The sequence below is a fragment of the Podarcis gaigeae genome (genome assembly GCF_964106915.1).
Source record: "Podarcis gaigeae genome assembly, chromosome: 5".
In the NCBI taxonomy this organism is placed as follows: domain Eukaryota; kingdom Metazoa; phylum Chordata; class Lepidosauria; order Squamata; family Lacertidae; genus Podarcis; species Podarcis gaigeae.
Window position 1 is genome coordinate 61968739 of NC_139681.1, and position 18853 is coordinate 61987591.

Below are 18853 nucleotides of genomic sequence, written 5' to 3' on the forward strand. Positions count from 1 at the left end.
CAATGGCTGCGTCCACATGACGTTTTATGTTAGAATCAATGGAGACTGAGTACCTGGTTTTTCTGTGGAATCAACACACAATGTAGATTTGTTGCATACTTTTTGCCCCTGAAATGCACTTCTTGAGAAACTGATTTCATTCTGAAAATAAAAACTCGTTGCAGATTGATTCTGCATTATCCCAGCACCGTGCCTATTTGAAAACAGATGTAAGTGCACAATCTCTTGAGCAGCTTCATATCTGCTTCCAATGGGCACATGACATGCTTTCCTTCCAATGCCCTCGTCTTCTTATCTCTTCGTTGGTGTGTTGCTTTAAGAGCAGGTGGCCTGGAGAGAATAACTGTCAACACACTTCCCAGCCCTCTCTGGCTGTAAGCCTCAGTCTAAATATATATATACATACAGAGAAACAAGCATTGGTTGCCTCCAGCCTACAACGGCCTTAAAAAAAACACACCACCCAAACCAACTCAGGGTAATTGCCTCCTCCCAGGGTCAAGGCAAGCCATTCCCCAAGCATTATTCGAGCTCCGACTGTCTGGCTGGATGTAAGAGAAGTTAACAAGGTAAGAACCGGAGGCCAGACGGTTTTGATTTCTGGCAGGGCTGAATGGGACAACATGAGATGAGAGGGAACAAGCAAACTGGATTTGGGAAGGTGGAGCTGTCAAGTCAAAAATAGTGTACAGGCCATTAACATGAGGCACAAGGAGCTGCCACAGTTAGAAGCCATTATCTGTAAGGAAGCGAAGTATCAAACTTTTGCAGAGATCAAATACCAAGAAGTTCTTATCAACGCAGCACTGCTGAACAGCAAACTACTGAGAGGCAAGTTTCCTGGATATCGGGAAGGAAAGGGGGTCAATATAACCATTAAATAAAATGAGAATATAACCACTAATATTGTTACTGGGGATTTTATTATTGGTAGTGTTTTGCTACTTAAAATGCATAAGTCCAATATTCAATTACTTTCTAGGTCAGCACTGAGGACCCGGTAGAGTAGATTGGGAAGGCAGGAACAAAAATATACTTACCCACCTCCCCCACCAAATTTCATTGCTTATGAACTACAAACTTCCTTTATTAAGAATGGCAACTGGAGTAAGACTGCTTACAATACTGTTTTGTCTCCGCACATCATATACGGGACTGTGTGTGTCATGTTTCTGTGGAAGCTCATAAAAGCACTGAATTTGTTATTAGGGTCATAGGGGAAGGAAGTTCGATAGCAGAGCAATTGCTTTGTGTACAAAATGCCCCAGGTTCAATGCCTGGCATGTCCAGGTAGGGCTAGGAAATCAGGAACCCTGGAGAACTGCTGCCAGCCCGTGTACACAATACTGAGCTAGATAGGCCCCATGGTATAAGGCAGTTTCCTAGAAACAGAATTCAGCAGCCTTCTGGTAACTTTAGTTTTCATTAACACAACAGCCCACCATCACAATGAAGATGGGAATGAAAGTGTTTGGGCAAGGCTGGTAAAGCCTTAAATGCCATAGTGGGCTCCTGGAGGGACTTTTGGTGGCCTTCCTTCCTCATAACTAGAAAAAACAGGATAAATTATGCAAACTAATTTACAGAGAGCCAAGGTAGCTGTATTGGTCGGTAAGTACCTTTATTGGGAAGAACAAAAAAGTCACAAATACGTGGCAAGCTTTCAATTACCCAGAATGCTTCATGAAGCAAGATGCAGCTTTCTCTGTTTTTGAGAATGCCATCTAAGAAAGTGGAGTTTCTGAACTGAGAGATTTGAATAAGGTCTGTAGCTCATTCCTCGTTCTATGCAAGGAAAATGGACAGAAGTACTTTTGAGAGTCTGAAAGTCAGGGGTGGGGGACATCAGTATAGAATTTTCCTTTGTTATCCCTGCAAGTTCCTTGTAGATACTTTGATCAGGACACACACATATGGCACTGTTATATTCAGTTGTTTGTTGTTTGGGGGTATGGGGTTTTATGCCTAGTGTTATTATTTGGACATACCAGGTCACAACAGTTTGCGCTTCCTTTCAGGGAGTTCCATTGATCCAAAAATGTCACTATGGAGATTTCACTTCAAGTCATGATTGAGGAAAAATATTTCCCATTTGAAGCACAAAACTTATTTACGTCTTCTTTGCTTTCTGATTAGGACTAGGAAAAGTTTGTTTTCCATTGAAGTCATCTAAGGCCATTTCCGGCGACAGGAGTGGAGCACCAGCATGGTGAGGAACATCGATGACTTCGATTTTTGCCTTCCATCCCACCCCCAGTCTATTCTGGAAGGACTTCAGACCCTTCGCTCCAATCCAAAACTCTCAGATGTCACCTTGATAGTCGAGGGACATGAATTCCCCTGCCACCGCAGTATCCTAGCCCTCTGCAGCCACTATTTCAATGCCATGTTTGCTGGTGACTTCTTGGAAAGCATTTCAGCTCGTGTAGAGATCAAAGAGGTGGATCCAGCCATTATGGAGACCTTGATTGACTTTGCTTACACAGGGAAGGTGACCATCAACCAAGGGAATGTGGAAGCCTTAATTCGGACATCCAACCAACTCCACTTCCCCGTCCTCCGGAAAGTCTGCAGTCGGTACCTGAGGCAGCAGATGGATGCGACCAACTGTTTGGGCATTTGTGAATTTGGGGAGCTGCATGGTTGCCCAGAAGTGTCATCCAAGGCCTGGTCATTTCTGCAGGAGAATTTTGAACTTGTATCTCAACAAGAGGAGTTCCTGCAGCTATCCAAAGAGAGGCTGGTTATCTACCTGTCCAACAACTTGCTCCAGGTACAAGAAGAGCAGAGTCTAGTTGAGGCTGTGCTGAGGTGGGTGAAGTATGAAAAGTCTGCGAGAGCCATGCACCTTCCAGAACTCCTTGATCTAGTACATCTGGTTTCATTGCCAGATCAGTACCTGCAGAACCTCTTGTCATCAGAACCACTGATTCAAGAATCGGAGGCTTGCAAGACCATCATCACTAGACATCGTAGCACGGTCAGTTCTTGGAGGCACCACAGTACCCTGATTAAGCTCCAGTTTCAGCCCCAAAGCTAGAAAAGGGGTGCTGTGATCCAATAACTATAGGTGTCCTTAACTGCAGTGCCTAGAATCTGTTCATCTTGGTATGCCAACTTCTTGTTTGAGATAAGTTTTCATTTCTTAATTAGCCTATGAACTGTCACCTTTGATTGGCAGTGGAAGAGTTCCTGACCTTTTCCCACTAGTTCCCCTCTTTCTTCTCCTCTCCCCGCCTGCCCATCCATCACTAAGTCCATCGACTCAGGAGGAGCAAGGGTGTATGTGCATGCAGTTCTCCTAGAGATGCCACTGTGAGGAGCAATGACTGACTTCTTGGTGTACGTGGATTATGGTTATGTCTTTCCCAAAGACAGTTATAATTGGATAATTACCAAAAAGGATAGTTTATTTAGATGAGCCTATCTGAATTAACGAGGGAATATGTGCCCCAAAGCCTGAATTTAAAGTGATCACAATTCCAGAGGAACACACTTTCTTCTAGCGCTTATATTTTAAGAAGGTTTAAAGTATGGTCCAAGTGTTCCTAAATCAGTGCATCCAAATTAGTCTAAAAAACAGTGGGAAGTGGCAACAACCATCTGTGAGGAAAGCAGCTAGAAGTCCCTGCCATGGTCTAGCATTTGCAGTGAAGTATCCCAGAGTTTTATTTGAGAATTTTGCTTTACTGAATTACATCATACAAGGTCATTGTATAAAGTGTTGGAGAAAGGGGAGAGGTGTTGGGCTTCCAGAATCATTGGGTTTTTTCCCCCCTTGTCTCAGTTGGAGAACAGGCCATTTGTCCAGCAGAGACTGAAGGCCCTGCCACAAAAGCTTGAGGAGGTTCTAGTGGTGGTGGGAGGCAGAGCTCTGGAAGAGAATGAAGAAGATGAACAGCAACCACTAATCTCCAGGAATTTTGCCTTTTATAACACCAAGACTAGTAAGTATCTGTCCCCAGACAATGCCAGAACTGCACACTCCAGCTCAGAGCATCTTTGCGTCAGGGAGCAAGTAGGCTCACGGTGCTAGGCACTGCAAGGGATGGCAACAACTGAACGGGTGTAGCGTTTAGAGGTAGGGGAAATAAAGTCTTCACCTTGGTACCTGTTGCTATCATCTTTATGAGTTGGCCTTTGCAGGGTAGATCATGCTTGATGGTGCCACTCTGTAGTGTTTTGGGGAAATGTGCATGTTTCCAGACCCTTGGTGGTGGGTGGGTGGAAAAGATGAGACCCGAATCCCTCAGAAACAAGACAGAAAGCCAATTATGGCAGAATAACCAGAATATGACTACAGAGGGCCTAGTATACTACAGCTCCCATCAACCCCAGCAAGCACAACCAATGGTCAGGGGTGATGGAACCGGTATTCCAACAAAATCCAGAGGTCCTGCCAGTTATCTCATTGATTTTGTGTACACCAGTCAGGTTGTTTTAGCTCTTAGTGAGCAGTTTGGTAGAATATTACACGTGCTGTTGTCTTTCTATCACAGCCCCCCCCCCAAAAAAAAACTATGATGGGCTGGAAGTTTAACTTCCTTTGCTCCTTTTGCTTTCTCTTCCTTTACGGAATTCCTCTGGAATCAACAATAAAACCTCTCACCCTTCCTCCACAGAGTGGTTCCACTCTTTTATTGTTATTTATTTATTTGGCAATTATCCAGTTCTTAGATTTGCCTTTATCTATTTGCTGTTAAGTGAAAAAGTTTGAAAGATATAGGTACCATATTTTTCGCTCTATAAGACGCACCAGACCACAAGACACACCTAGTTTTTGGAGGAGGAAAACAACAAAAAAATATTCTGAATCTCAGAAGCCAGAACAGCAAGAGGGATCACTGCGCAGTGAAAGCAGCAAACCCTCTTGCTGTTCTGGCTTCTGGGATAGCTGCATTCGCTCCATAAGACGCACACACATTTCCCCATACTTTTTAGGAGGGAAAAAGTGAGTCTTATAGAGGAAGAAATACGGTATATAAACATTTAACATTTAGACTTGCCATCTCAAAACACCTAACATTATCCAAAGCCACTTTCTGTAGCAGAAACACTGGTGAGGGCAGAAGCAACCATGCCTTGGACTTCGACCTAGAATAATGCAGGCACCGACAAACAAGGATTTCAGTATGATGTAATGCTCTGTGTTCTTTTGGCGTTGGTGCCTGCTGAGCAGCTGCATTCATCTCAGGCCAATGTTGACGTTGGAAGCTGTCGGGCAGGCCTGCAAATGCAGTGCATTGGGTAGAAAAACTAATTTGGAGAAGAGGACCTTTCTCATCGTTGGCATTATCTACGCAATATGATGCAATCGGAATGTATTCTGATAACACTGTGAACAATGAAGCAGATAATGACCATAGATAATTACCTTCAAACACACGTAGGTTTGGATAGGACTGTTTCAATATGGAAAAGTTCCATGGAAAAGAAGTGCATTTGGTCTAATCATATCACTGTCATGGGTCATGGTCTTGATTTAGGGTAGTACTATGGAGTGATGGAACCCATAGGGGGCAAAGTCTCTTCACCTAAGAGCAGTAAAGAGTCTCAGAAAAACTAGAGCGTTTACTGGTTATACTGGTTACCTGGTTATAACACTTTGAGGGCCACTTACATATTTGGTTCTATTATTTCAGAAAGATGGAATGCTCTGCCTGATTTTCCAGACTACAATAAATGGGGTTTTTCTGTGATTGCTCTAAATAATGATGTTTATGTCACAGGTAAGGATAATGCTCTCTCCAAGTCTATGTTGTTACTAAGCCTTTGAACCTTTTTGGCGTGTTCCCATACTAAGACATTCTGCTGAGATCTTGGGAGGATGGATTTAGTTGTTTGGCGTGTGTTCTGGTCTAAAACAGATATTTAAATCAGGGCAGCCAGATTGCATAGTTATCTAATAAAATGTAAACCGAACCACAACCCACCATTTTGAGTCATATTTTGCTCACAGATTCCACAAGATTTTCAAGAGAACCAGAACTCCTAACAAAAATATCATGAGGGTGTTAAAACTGGCAGAGGAAGAGGAGTGTGGGGGGAGCGCCCCGCCCCTGGCAGCGCAATCCCGGTGGGGTGCCATCGTGGCTGCCCCTCCTCCCATGCTGGGCACCATGCCCCATGACGCGTGCCAGCCCCGCCCCTACCTGCTCTCCGCCCCCCCGGTGCCGGAGCATGAAACTCCGCCACTGGGTGTTAAGCCATAATAATGTATTAAGCCGTAATATTGAAGTGCTTGTACAAAAGTGGCTACTAGGACTCTGTGTAAGTATGATGACTATTTCTGTTTTCAGGTGGCTCCAGAGGATCACGAAATGACACGTGGTCAACAACTCAGTCCTGGTGCTTCTGCCTCAAGGATGGTGCCTGGAAGCCCATTGCACCAATGCTGAAGCCACGAACCAACCATGCCAGTGCTGTCCTCAACGGAGAGATCTATGCCATTGGTGGTAGGGAATGAGATCTGTAACATAGGGGACTCTCGCTTTACGTGCATGGGAACAACAGGCACTAACAAGGATGAGGCAGGTTTAGTGTGGACAATATCATAATGTGCCTTCTGGCCATTCCAAATCCCTATACTACAGCTTGAGCAGAAGAGCCTGCCTTTGTAGGACTGAATTTCATACAGAAGGTTGTGTCTAATTCATTTATATTCAGAGGACTTGGATGCTTAAGAGCCAGTGTGGTGTAGTGGTTAAGAGCAGTAGTCTTGTAATCTGGGGAACCGGGTTCGCGTCTCCACTCCTCCACATGCAGCTGCTGGGTGGCTTTGGGCTAGTCACACTTCTTTGAAGTCTCTCAGCCTCACTCACCTCACAGAGTGTTTATTGTGGGGGAGGAAGGGAAAGGAGAATGTTAGCCGCTTTGAGACTCCTTAGGGTAGTGATAAAGCAGGATATCAAATCCAAACTCTTCTTCTTCTTAAGTCCATCGATTTCATTAATGTACTGTGACTATGATTTAGTTGGAGACACAACCCAGACCCTACATATTAGACTCGTGGGTTATTTTAGCACTAGTGTTGCTCAGTGCAAATATCTGTAGGCCTTGACTGTGCTCAAACCTCCTTTCCCCCCACTTCTCACATTGTCTGTAGGCACCGCGGTGGACGTTGTGGAGGTGGAGTGTTATGATCCTTATAATGACAGCTGGTGCTTTGTGAGCCCTGCCTTGAAGTACGTCAGCAACTTCACCATCGCCGGGTGTCTTGGGAAATTGTACCTCATTGGCTCTTGTGCTGTCAAATACAACGCATTAACCCTGCAGTGTTACAACCCTGCAATAGGTAAGAAGGAACAGAGGGGAACGTGTATGAATGGCTTTTCCAAAGCAGGCCATGGGCTCACTGAGCAGGCCAAGGGGGTGGGGCAGGTGCAAAACCAGAATCCTTTCTATTCTGCAATCTTGGAAATGGGTCCTGTGGCAGGGGCTTTGCTAGGTACTTAAAAGACCTGGGGCATAGACCCATGCAAAAATCAAAATGGCAGATGTCGGGTCTCGTTGGCACTATGCTTTGTAAAATGTCCAGCCACCCTGTTTGCAGGGTGTGTGTGGTTGAAAGGGGGGAGGGGCAGGAGATCCAGGGCCCAGGGCAAAAGGCCCAGAGCTTGGGCAGCTAGGAATAGGGGGAAATTTGGTTCAGTTCATACTTAAAAGCAAACTTTGTTTGTACTTTCTGAAACAATTTGCAAACCAAAACACGACTATCTTTTGAAATTTGCACCTCTCCTAATTTCACAATGCAGCTCCCCAGCCAATAAATGTGCATGAAAATGCATTTACTAGGATAAAATGAGCATATAGTTGCATATATTGGAGAAAATAAATACAAAAACACCTTGCATTAGGCAAAATTGCTTGTAAAAATGTGTATTAGACATAATTGCATGAAGATGTACATTTAAGGAGAATTTCATACAAAAATGCTGATTTTTTTTATGGGGACTTTTTATATTTTAAAAAGTGCATACTGATGAGGAAATATGCTGAATCAACCTAAGACTGGAAAAATGAGAGGAAATGAAAGAAAGTGAAATTGATGTGAAACTGAATTTGCCCATTCCTACTTTTGCCCATTGCCTCCCTTCCCATGCCCAGCAATGCCCCCTGCTCTGGTTTAGTTCTAAATTCCTTGTGAAAATGTTTTTGTCATCATTAGTATTGAAACTGAAGCCATTGCGTGGACAGGCGGAGTCCCCAGATCCTGTGTGGTCCCCCCGTCATGTGGAATAACGACTCAAGACAACGTGCTATGGGATTAAATTGGCCACAACTTTATTAAATTTCAAATGTGGGTAGACCTTGGCTCAGGCATTGGGCGTTCTCCCTCCGCAGTCCCCAGCCGGGGACCTAGGGAGCATCAGGGTTATCCAGTGTGTGGGGGGGGGGGATGGGCCGGCTCTGGAGAACATATGTTCAAGCAGAGATAGCCGCCCCCGTAATGCCGCCGCCGCAGGGGAGAGCAATGACGACCTTCCGGTGTACGGTCAAAGCCTCCCTTCAGAAACCCCTTTAACGGGGAACCCTGGTATCGCCGCCGCAAAGAGGAAGATGGACAAAAGGATTCCGCCCAAGGCCTGATACCGCCAAAGTTGTGACGTTTTGCTACGGGAAAGGCGAAACCTGCCAATGCAGGGAAATTCCTTTCCGGCCCTTTAACAGCGACCTTAACGTAGCAGCGCCCGCATACCTGTGAAGAAAAGTTAACCTGCAAAACCTGTGAGGAAAATTAACCTGCAACATAAGACATTGACTGAGGGTGGGTAGGGTGGAAGAAGCTCTGGAGCCAAGTGAGAATTCCCAGGTAAGATCCTCCCTCCTTTGTGTGGGCAGGTAATCCCTCCCCTACCTGGCCTGGTCTCCTTGGCAACTCTTCCCCCAGGTGGGATTGGACAACTGTCTGAGGTAGGCGGAGACCTCCAGGTATCCCACCTGAGGGAAGGCAAAGCCTAGCCTATGCTGTTGGAGCCGCTCCAGATCTAGGGGCTGCACGCGTCCACGCAAAGGGCGCCCCCCGTTTTAAGCGGGGAGCGGTCATTACTTCCTACCACATGTCCTTAGAAGAATATACAAGACTTGCAAAATGCTTTTCATGAGAGAGGGTGGGATGTGTGTTGAGGGACACATTACCGGTACTTTTCCTCTCCCTCCCATTGGATTAAATACTATAAATATAAAACTGGCCGGTTGTTGATTTGCAGGAGAGGCCCTTTTGAGAATGCCATCACTTACAGAGTTTCACTTAATGGGCATGAGGGATGTATTTTGTGTTGCTTGCGGATTGTGAAATGCACCCCCTTCAGAGCTACGATAGTCCCCACTCTCTCTGTTTCTAGAAACAGTGTCAAGAAGACACATACTTTTAATTTGACCTTCTAGATTGCTTTTAGTACCGCTGTTGCTTGTGATGTTTTAAACAAAGCTTTATTGTTTTAAGGTTTTTATTATGATGATGTTGTTTTCATTGGTTTGGTTTGCTTAGTTTGTTTTATTGTTTTGAGTTTTGTTCTCCTTGCAGCTGAGCCACCCCTACCTAAGTGCAGTGCTTTATTTTTTCATTTCTGAGTGAATGCCAACTGTGTTTTCTCGCACTTAAGAATAAAGGTGTGCATTCACGCATGCCTGTGAAGTGGGGCCTACATCTGCTGCCAGCCTCTGGTGATGATAGCCCTTGCGAATCATTCTTCCCCCCATCCACAGAATAGCCCCATCTTTCGTTCTGTTTCTTGGCCATGCCAAAGTGTTGTGGAATGTGGGCAGCTCAGTTTTATGTATGCAAATATGAACAGTGGGCTTGCTGTTAATTTCCTGCTGCCCATTTGACCTGTTTGAACCCTGATGCTGCTTTGGTATGGCTTTTTATTTCAATTTGTCTTATGTCCCAAAAGCTAATTTATATGTGGCGGAGGAAGTTGTTAATGGGGTGTGACTTCCTGTACTGGCTCACAGCCCAGAGTATCTTCCGGAAGCTAATGCTAGACTTCATTTGTGTCTTTCTGCTGGAGACACAGCCTACTCCACTTGCTACTTCAGTTTCTGGAGTTGCTCCTAGTGCTCCTTGATCCAGCTGCCTATACAGTGGTACCTCGGGTTAAGAACTTAATTCGTTCTGGAGGTTGGTTCTTAACCTGAAACTCTTCTTAACCTGAGACACCACTTTAGCTAATGAGGCCTCCCACTGTTGCTGCCGCACGATTTCTGTTCTCATCCTGAAGCAAAGTTCTTAACCTGAGTACTGTTTCTGGATTAGCGGAGTCTGTAACCTGAGGTACCACTGTACTTAGATGTGCAAGTGATCTATTTGCCACGTCTTTTAGAAAAACTCTCAGCTAGCATCAATTTGCTTCACGTAATCAGGAAAGGTATTTGGTACAATGTGACTCAGGTTTAGTTGCCTGTGGGGGCCATGTGACAAACTGCAGCACCTTCCATTTTTGTCTCATGATGTTATGCTATATAGAAAGGACGTCGTTGATCCGTTTGCCATGTCAGCTCCCACCCACAAGCCCATCTCAGGATGTTACATAGCAAGCACTAATAGTACCTTGGTATTCTTGATACCTTGGATACTTTTAAATGTGGCTTTTACTCATGGTCTCTTACACTGTTACCTGCCACAAGACCTCATATACTCCTTTGGCTATTAACACAGAAGAGCTGTGGCTCAGTGGTAGGGCTTCTGCTATGCCTGCAGAAGACTCCCTGCCATCTTTAGGTAGGGGATTGCCCCCCTGCCAGAAACCCTTGAGGGCCACTGCCAGCCAGTGCACGCAATACTGAGCTAGTCGGACCAATGGTCTGACTCAGTAGAAGGCCGGTTCCTGTGAACCTATGCAGACGTTGTTTTCCTGTGATTCTCTTGCTTCCTAGCCCAGTAAAGGCAGCAGTGATGATGGGAATGATGTGATCAAAAGTACAACAAAGTGTGTTGAAAACTCACATAAACACACGTCTATTGCAGCCAGGCTGAAATCAGGACAGGCTGTTTCACTGACGCTGGTTTTACATGTAAGCAATCCTGACCTTTGCAGGACTGATCTAGGGCAGTCGCTTGTGACAATCTGCCCCTGCTCCATTTCTAGTCCATCTTCCTTTTTAGCTCCCCCATCCCCTGAGATTCATATGTCATTCTAATATAGAATGTTTTTAATATATAAAATTATTATTATTATTATTATTATTATTGCTGCTGCTACTACTACTACTACTACTATTATTGTTATCTTCTAGATGTGTGGAGTGTAATTGCATCCCCTTTCATCCCCAAATACCTCTCTGCTCCTCGATGTGCCTCTCTGCATGGAGCCATCTACCTTATTGGCGACAACACAAAGAAAGTCTATGTGTATGATCCAGATGCTAATATATGGCAGAAGGTGGGTAAGGGAGTAATGTTCTTTCACCACTATGTTTCCAGGGAAGGTCTGTGGCTGTAGCACCCATAGAAGTAAATACAGATTTCTGTGGCCTATAGGTTTGTTATGGGGAGCGGGCGTTTTAAAATGCCGTATTTCTTTCCCCTGCTTCCCCCCCCCCCCCCGACACTTTTCCAGAATGCGTAACCCAAAGTAATATGTGAACAATGAGTGTCCATGTTCCAGCATGGCAGGAAGCCTATTCCTTGAGTGAGGATACCCCTGGTAGCAAGCACAGCATGGCCTGTTCCTCCAGCCTGTTTGGCTTCAGTGAAGATGTGTGTAATGTTGTTGGAGGGTTGGTTTACGCAGCGTCATCCTCAAACCCTGCGGCAGCTGTTTGCATGGCGTCAGTGCTCAGCTGACTGTGTAGCGCCCACTCCAGTCCTCAGGACAGGTGCAAAGAATGCCCTGCCAGTCTCTCCATCCCCGTAGATCTATGAATAATGGTTAGTGCCGTCAGTTTCCGGCCTTCCATTGGTTATGCTCTTGACGGCGGCCTCTTTAACACTTTTATGGCAACATCTTGTCATCAAGCAGTTTCACAGCAAGCGTTTTGCCTGGTTGGACCCAAGAACTATTCCTCTGCCACTTCGCCCTGTGATCTTTTCATGGTGTTCTTCAGGAGAGGTTAATAGAAGTTAGGACAAACAAGAATATAGCCCAGCCTTGGTTAATAGTGTAACTACATACAGTTGCGGGGGCGGGGGGAGACAGAGGATAAAGGAGAGGGGTGACTTTTACAATTCAAAGGACTACACCACTGGTGGCCAGTCTTTTCGGCAGGTGTAAGTTCGCAGTATAGCAGGGGCATTATAGTACACACGCAGCCTCCCTCTGTGCTTCATGACAGTTTAGCATCTTCTCTACCGAGCTGGGAAGCAGACAGCAATGTGGTATTAAAGAAATCAGCTGGCGTGCAGCCCTGACCTTATGCCACAGGCTCAGGGGTCAGCCTGCCACAAACTCCTGCTGCATCCACCACTTCTGGCATATGCGCCCTACTAGATTGGACACCCATTGCTATGCCATATCAGGAATGGCATGTCTATACATGCCTAAACATAGGCAACGAGACAAGGTGAACTCAAGTATATGTAGCATTTCAGATTTGCTTAGCTTAGTAGACAGAAATAGGTAAATGTGTCAAAAATGTATAGTTAGAGTGTGCTTAAAATGCATATATTCAAGAAAATAGAAGGCATTCTATTAGGGGAAATTGCTTTGTAAAAATGTGCGTATTAGACAAATTTGCTTACAAAAATGTGAACGTTACAAGAAAATTACACTAAAGTGCTGAAGAATTTCCACGATGTCTTAAAAAAAAATCTGCAAACCAAATTTAAGAGTGGGAAAACAGAGAAACGGAAACCAATCAGTTCATCCATCTCTAATCATGCAATACTATACACACTTACCTAGGAGTCAGTCCCACTGAATTTAATGGAACTTGCTTCTGGATAGACATTCCTAGAATTGCACTGCTAATGCCTTTGGAATTAGAGCTCTTAACTGAATAACGTTGTTAATATACAAATAAATATATTCTGCATTCATTTAATTGTAGATATGTTACTCGCTGCCATTGAAAAGAGCCTCATCCTCCAATCTGAGGATGGTTCACATGCTCCTCCATCACACATGTGTGTCTTGGCCTATTCTCTGAAATACAGGCTACTATAATCAAACTTTTTGCATCCCACATTTCAAGCAAGAGATGCAAAAAGGACCCCATTTGGACTTTTCTGCTGAACAAGGTATCTAAGGCTAGTGTGTACCAAATCAAGCTTTTTTACCTCTTATAGAAATACCCAGACAACAACTTAATAACTCTGCTAAGGAAAGGGTGAGAGACCCCCCCACAAGGGGTTTGATGATATTTACTTGCACTATATTTTTCAGCCACTGGATGGCAGCACAAACCCCCCTATCTTATGATTCCATCAAGGAACTAGGTGCAAACTGTATGTTGCCAATATGCTGTCTTGTTTACAGCGGTTTCTGCTGCGGTTGTTGTATATGATTTGCCACATAAACACAGATCCAAATCATGTCCACTCTGTTTTCAGGTGCAACAGCTTCACACCCTCCACGAAAACGGAGGGATGGTACCTCTTGGAGGTAAACTCTTTGTCACCGGAGGATACTGGAAGGGCATGGATGGCGACTATCAGGTGGAGATGGAAATTTATGACTGCACTAAGGATGTCTGGAGAAGGGAAGGAGCCCTCCCATGCTTATGGCTCTACCACAGCTCCTCCTCTATCTTCATGGATACTTCGAGGTGGAGGGAACCTTTCCTAGGAGACCATTTGTGAACAGAGGGTGGAACAAGGCCTCACAGCACAGCAGCTCCTGCCACAAGTTCGGAAAAGGAACAGAGTTTTCAGTATCACACTTGTACACTTCCTTTTGCCTTTTTTGTCCAGACCGTTTGAATGGTTCTATCCCCCCCCCCCCACTACAGCTCTTGTTGGGCTGAATCACCTTGCCCACATAATTAGGATGGATAACTTTGGTCACAGCACTAGCACAAAAACACCAGTGCAGAACGTGAAATGATAACCTGCCTTTATAAATTGCAAGAAGCGAGGGGTTAAAACAAAAAACCCTGCAATGGGCATATCGTCAGAAACAAAAGGCTGTGTTAACCTCTATGGTTAAACATAGTGCCAGGCTGCCTTGACAAGTGTCTACCAACATAATGTGTGAATTAGGAACTTACAGAACTTAGCCAAGAAAGCTTGGCAATTTTTAAAACATTGTTCGGTGCCCGTTCTGGAATGATGCCGCAGCTGAGACCTGTGAGATTCCAGTGCACAGCACATGATGAATATTATGCTCATTATGCTAAAGAACCTGACTTCCCTGAGCAATGCTGCCCGCAGTTAAGTGTGCATAAGTCCATTGATGTCCTTGATTGCTTCACTCTATTGGACTGTGGCCAGAGTCCAAAAGGGGCTAGATGTAACGTGAGCCAGCTCTAAATTAAAACTAGAAGTTTCTCAGTGCTAATTTGAGATCTTGGTGACTAAGATCGATGAGTGACATTAGTGACCCATTTATTAGAGGTTTCTCTGGTTTCTCTGGAATTCTTATTTTTATATCTGTTTTTATTGCCCTAGGATTCTTTCTGCACTTCACGAGGCACATTTTCTGTTCAGTTTAAATTATCTTGCATGTGGACTGTATGAATTTTACCTGTAAAATGGAGACTCACCTCTTCCTGTTAATTTCTACAATTCATCAGTATGGTCAAGAAATCTGACAATAACTTCATCATCAATTATGTAGTCTTTTCTTTCTACTGTTGGTGCTTGATTAAGTAACTATTTTCTTTTAGGTAGGTTTTAAATGCTGGACAGTCACAGAATCCCCCTTCCATCGTCATTATAGGAGTGTTTTATATGAATCATACGTATGTAGCTGACACAAAATGCAAAGGAGAATTCAGTATAATGTTGACAGGGGACGCGGGTGGCGCTGTGGGTTAAACCACAGAGCCTAGGACTTGCCGATCAGAAGGTCAGCGGTTCGAATCCCCGCAACGGGGTGAGCTCCCGTTGTTCGGTCCCTGCTCCTGCCAACCTAGCAGTTCGAAAGCACGTCAAAGTGCAAGTAGATAAATAGGTACCACTCCGGCAGGAAGGTAAACGGCATTTCCATGCACTGCTCTGGTTTCAGCAGAAGTGGCTTAGTCATGCTGGCTACATGACCCGGAAGCTGTACGCCAGCTCCCTCGGCCAAAAAAGCGAGATGAGCGCCGCAACCCCAGAGTCGGTCACGATTGGACCTAATGGTCAGGAGTCCCTTTACCCTTTACCTTTTTATAACGTTGACAACATTGAGACTGTGGGGTTGAGCACAGCAAGATGAAATTCAATAAACACAAGATTGGCTTGGCCAGTGGACAACTTGGGAGAAAAGGGGACATTTCTATTTGTCCAGGTTAGCCTGGGACAAAGCTTACTTCTATGCAAGCTTGTAAGGTAGCTCTCTAAATTCTTTACCTTGACTTGTGAGATGTTTATGAAATTCTTACTTTGATTTGTGCATAGAGCCCCTCTGAATGCTATGACTCATCAAATCCTAATAATAATAATAATAATAATAATAATAATAATAATAATAATAATCCCACATCAATATGACTGGTTTTACTATTTAAGTAGGGTTGCCATACGTACGGGAATTCCTGAACATGTCCTCTTTTGGGGTCCTACATGCCCACCCAGGAGGAATTTTACATTTTAAAGCAAATGTCCTGGATTTGGGATTTGGGTGGGTGGCTCTGGCGCAGGTGACCTGGGCTCTGCCATGGGCAGAGGGGCTATCGGACGATTGCCTTAAAAAAGCTCAACAACTTTTTGTGTCTGCATTTTTACCTTTTGAACTATGGCAACCCTAATTTCTGTATTAATTCTGACTTTTTCAGGGGATAACTACATTCTTTTAGGTGGTTTATCTTTCAAACAAACCTATGGGGTAGGCCTCTATCTTTGCTAGTTACAGGTGGAGCAATGTCTTATTTATACCCCATCCCCCATATCCTCACTCTTTCATCAACCAAGCCAGGTGGGGTACAAATAATATAAGAATTGTTGTTGTTATTATTATTATCTGCAGGGTGTAAGTTTTCCCCAGTCTCCGATTGGCTTCCAAACAGCTGGAGCCTTTTGATAATATTTATTGGCAGCCACCTGCTAACAGCTGCCTCGCAACACCTGGTTGTGTTCTAACTGAAAGGGAGGAACAGCTGCTGAAGAATCTAGCAGGTAGAAAGGCTGGCCTGTCTTTCTCTTTCCTCCTGCCATCAAAAGACACTCAGGGGATGGATAAGGAGACCTCTTGCTTTGCTCCACCCCACCCTGCTCCCTTATTTTGAAACTCAAAATGCCAGAAAGATTGAAATTATGTCAATAGTTGTGGTTGTTGTTGGCATCTGTCTGTCTCAAGAGATAATGGAGTTTGCCTCCCTTCGCTCTAGAAAGCACCTTTTTGACCATTGGGCCCTCTGTTGGTCTCGTCCACTCAATCCTCCGGAGCCTGTCTTTGCATGCAGGAGAAGTCCCCACCAGCTACCCTTTCTTGGTTTAGCTGGCCAGTCAGAAGCTCTTTGCCAGGGTGTGGCTGCTGTTGCATGCTGACAGCTTCTAGGAGCCACAGGTAAGAGCTGAGTGCAGGGTGGAGGCCAAAGGTGGCCAAACATGCACATGTTGGCACATCACTTGCTTTTAACTTGCTGAGATAGAAAAACAGGAGCATGAAAAGCTAGGGTAGTGGAGGAAGACATATAAGCTTCCTTGCTGATTTGGTTGCCCATAATGTTCCTATAAAATCCTGTCCGGTGTTGTTGTTGTTATCATTTATCATTGCAGAATTATTTAATACTGTACAGTAATCTGTAAACTTGCATCCAGTTTATAAAAAAGAATCATTTTAAGAAGAAAAGTCCTGGGAAGTGCTCATTTTACACTGTAGTTATAATACCGAGCCATATATGTGTTTGTGTATGTGTTTATATATATGTATACTTTACTCACACCTCTGTTATACTGAGTATCATTTTTGCTTGCACTCACCTGCCTTGGTGGCCTGAGATCAGGCAGGAAAGGCGGAATAGAAACATTTTAGATAATATGTACAAAAGCAAATTATTTGTAATCAATGCACAGGCTGCAGGGTGTGGCCTTCCAGATGTTGGACTCTACTCCCATTGGCCCTGGCCAGCATAGACAATAGTCAGGGATGATGGGAAGTGTAGTACAACAACATTCGGAGGACAACAGCTTTCCCACCCTTGTCTTACTGGGACAGGCACTTTCTGCCACACAATGGAGCACCAGTGTAAAAATGATTAGATGTGGCTGATGTAACAGAGTTTGCAGTTTTCCGGCAATAGAATACAAGTTATCAGGGAATCTGTATACATTGACAACCCTTCTACACTACATTTGTTTTCAGGAACAGATGGAGTTTTCATTCCCATGACTTCATCCGTGTGGTCCTTCCCTTCACGGAAAAGGAGAGCGAGAGCGAGAGAAACAGCTTGGTTGCATCACTCTGCTGGGAACAGGGGGCCAGGGCAATGACATGAGAGCTCAAGAATGAAGCACAGATTTCACACAAGCGTGGAGAGGAGAGTTGATTTCGTTTCTCCTCTCCCCCCTTCCCTTCTTCATGGTAGTTCTACATCTATATCCCGTCAGTAAATTCCCAGCATTTCACTTAAACCTGACCCTAAAAGAACGAGGAGCTGACATCCCAGGCAAAACAGTCCTGTGCATCCATCCTTTAGTTTAGAACACTCACCTAAGAATGGTAGGTAAATGTGGTGAAGTAGACAGAGCGCTGGACTTGGAAGTCCTGGCTGCAAATCCCCACTCAGCCAGAAATCTCACTGGTGACTGAGGTTTTTGAATATATGGTCCTGTTCAAACATCACAGTAGCTGGGTTTGTACACAGCACAAAGCAGCGGAGGAATGACAAGGGTGCTGGGAGTTGTTTGGAGAACCTTAACAAATTACAGCTCCCAGAATCCTTTGGGGGAAGTCATGCAGCGGCAGTGCATACCATTTCGCTGCTTGAGGCAAAACAGGAAGTGCTGCCCTCTTCTGTACCACCTTGGCCACTCACCTGCCACTGCCAGCATTATCTCCCTGGAAATCTCACAAGACTTCTCACACTCTGTGTGATCTCATGAGATTTGGGCAAGACATCACAGGAAATTGGTGCCAATGCCCGCTCCATTTCTCCGCCAGTGGCAGGTGGGCGGGGCACCTGTGGGGGCACTGTCTCAGGGGCTTCTGCTGCCTGCGGGGGTTGCCTCACCCCACATCATGGGTGGGTCTACCCTGAAACCATGACTGTTTAAAGTGGTATTGTCATGCTTTGGTGCAAGTATGGCCTAAGCTATACTTAGAGCAGGCCCATTGAAATCAATGGTGCTTAAGTCCATTGTTTCAGTGGGTATTTCTCTTGAGTATGGCTCTTCAGAGGAGATCACTTCATGTTTCCATGAGCACTTGAACCAAAGCAGAAGATTCCTCCATAGACTTTCATCATTCCATTCTCTAGCTTGTGTTTTAGAGATGTCACTATATGTGCATTTATTGAAGGTCTAAATCAATTCGATCTGCTGGCAACTCTTTTGTTCTAATAGTTCTAATATATATATGTACCAGACATGGACAAAGAATTGTGATATAACCTCCCTTCTCCTCCACCCCTTTGGCCCCCCTCAGCATAATGAATTAGGGCTTTGTGTCATTCCACGCACATAAACAAAATTGCTTTGGTGATACCTGCAGAGAATTGTTCTTTTTTTACTAGCCATTTTGCATTTGCGTTTAACTGAGACACAACCATACAACGTTCTTCTTGTTTAACATTCAGCAGAAATATATTTCCACAACAGCCTTGAAACTCA

The 18853-nt window shown here is 44.6% G+C and overlaps 1 protein-coding gene across 2 annotated transcripts; it reads left to right on the forward strand.

The window, feature by feature from the left end:
- Positions 1 to 328: 328 nt before the first annotated feature.
- Positions 329 to 14702, forward strand: KLHL30 (kelch like family member 30). 2 transcript variants are annotated; one of them, XM_083741858.1, is made up of 8 exons: positions 329 to 569; positions 2137 to 2980; positions 3788 to 3947; positions 5643 to 5729; positions 6300 to 6455; positions 7106 to 7294; positions 11239 to 11384; positions 13493 to 14702. In XM_083741858.1, the coding sequence occupies exons 2-8, from the start codon at positions 2207 to 2209 to the stop codon at positions 13739 to 13741; spliced, it is 1761 nt and encodes a 586-aa protein (XP_083597984.1). In that variant the 5' UTR covers positions 329 to 569; positions 2137 to 2206; the 3' UTR covers positions 13742 to 14702. The 2 variants fall into 2 exon arrangements, with proteins under 2 accessions (XP_083597984.1, XP_083597985.1); XM_083741859.1 differs by having other exon boundaries at positions 351 to 569; positions 2143 to 2980.
- Positions 14703 to 18853: the final 4151 nt, after the last annotated feature.

Coding starts and splice junctions, on each gene's coding strand:
- KLHL30 (XM_083741858.1), top strand. CDS start 2,207: ATGGTGAGGAACATCGATGACTTCGATTTTTGCCTTCCATCCCACCCC. Junction 6,456..7,105: donor AGAGATCTATGCCATTGGTG/GTAGGGAATGAG, acceptor CATTGTCTGTAG/GCACCGCGGTGGACGTTGTG. Junction 11,385..13,492: donor ATGCTAATATATGGCAGAAG/GTGGGTAAGGGA, acceptor CTCTGTTTTCAG/GTGCAACAGCTTCACACCCT.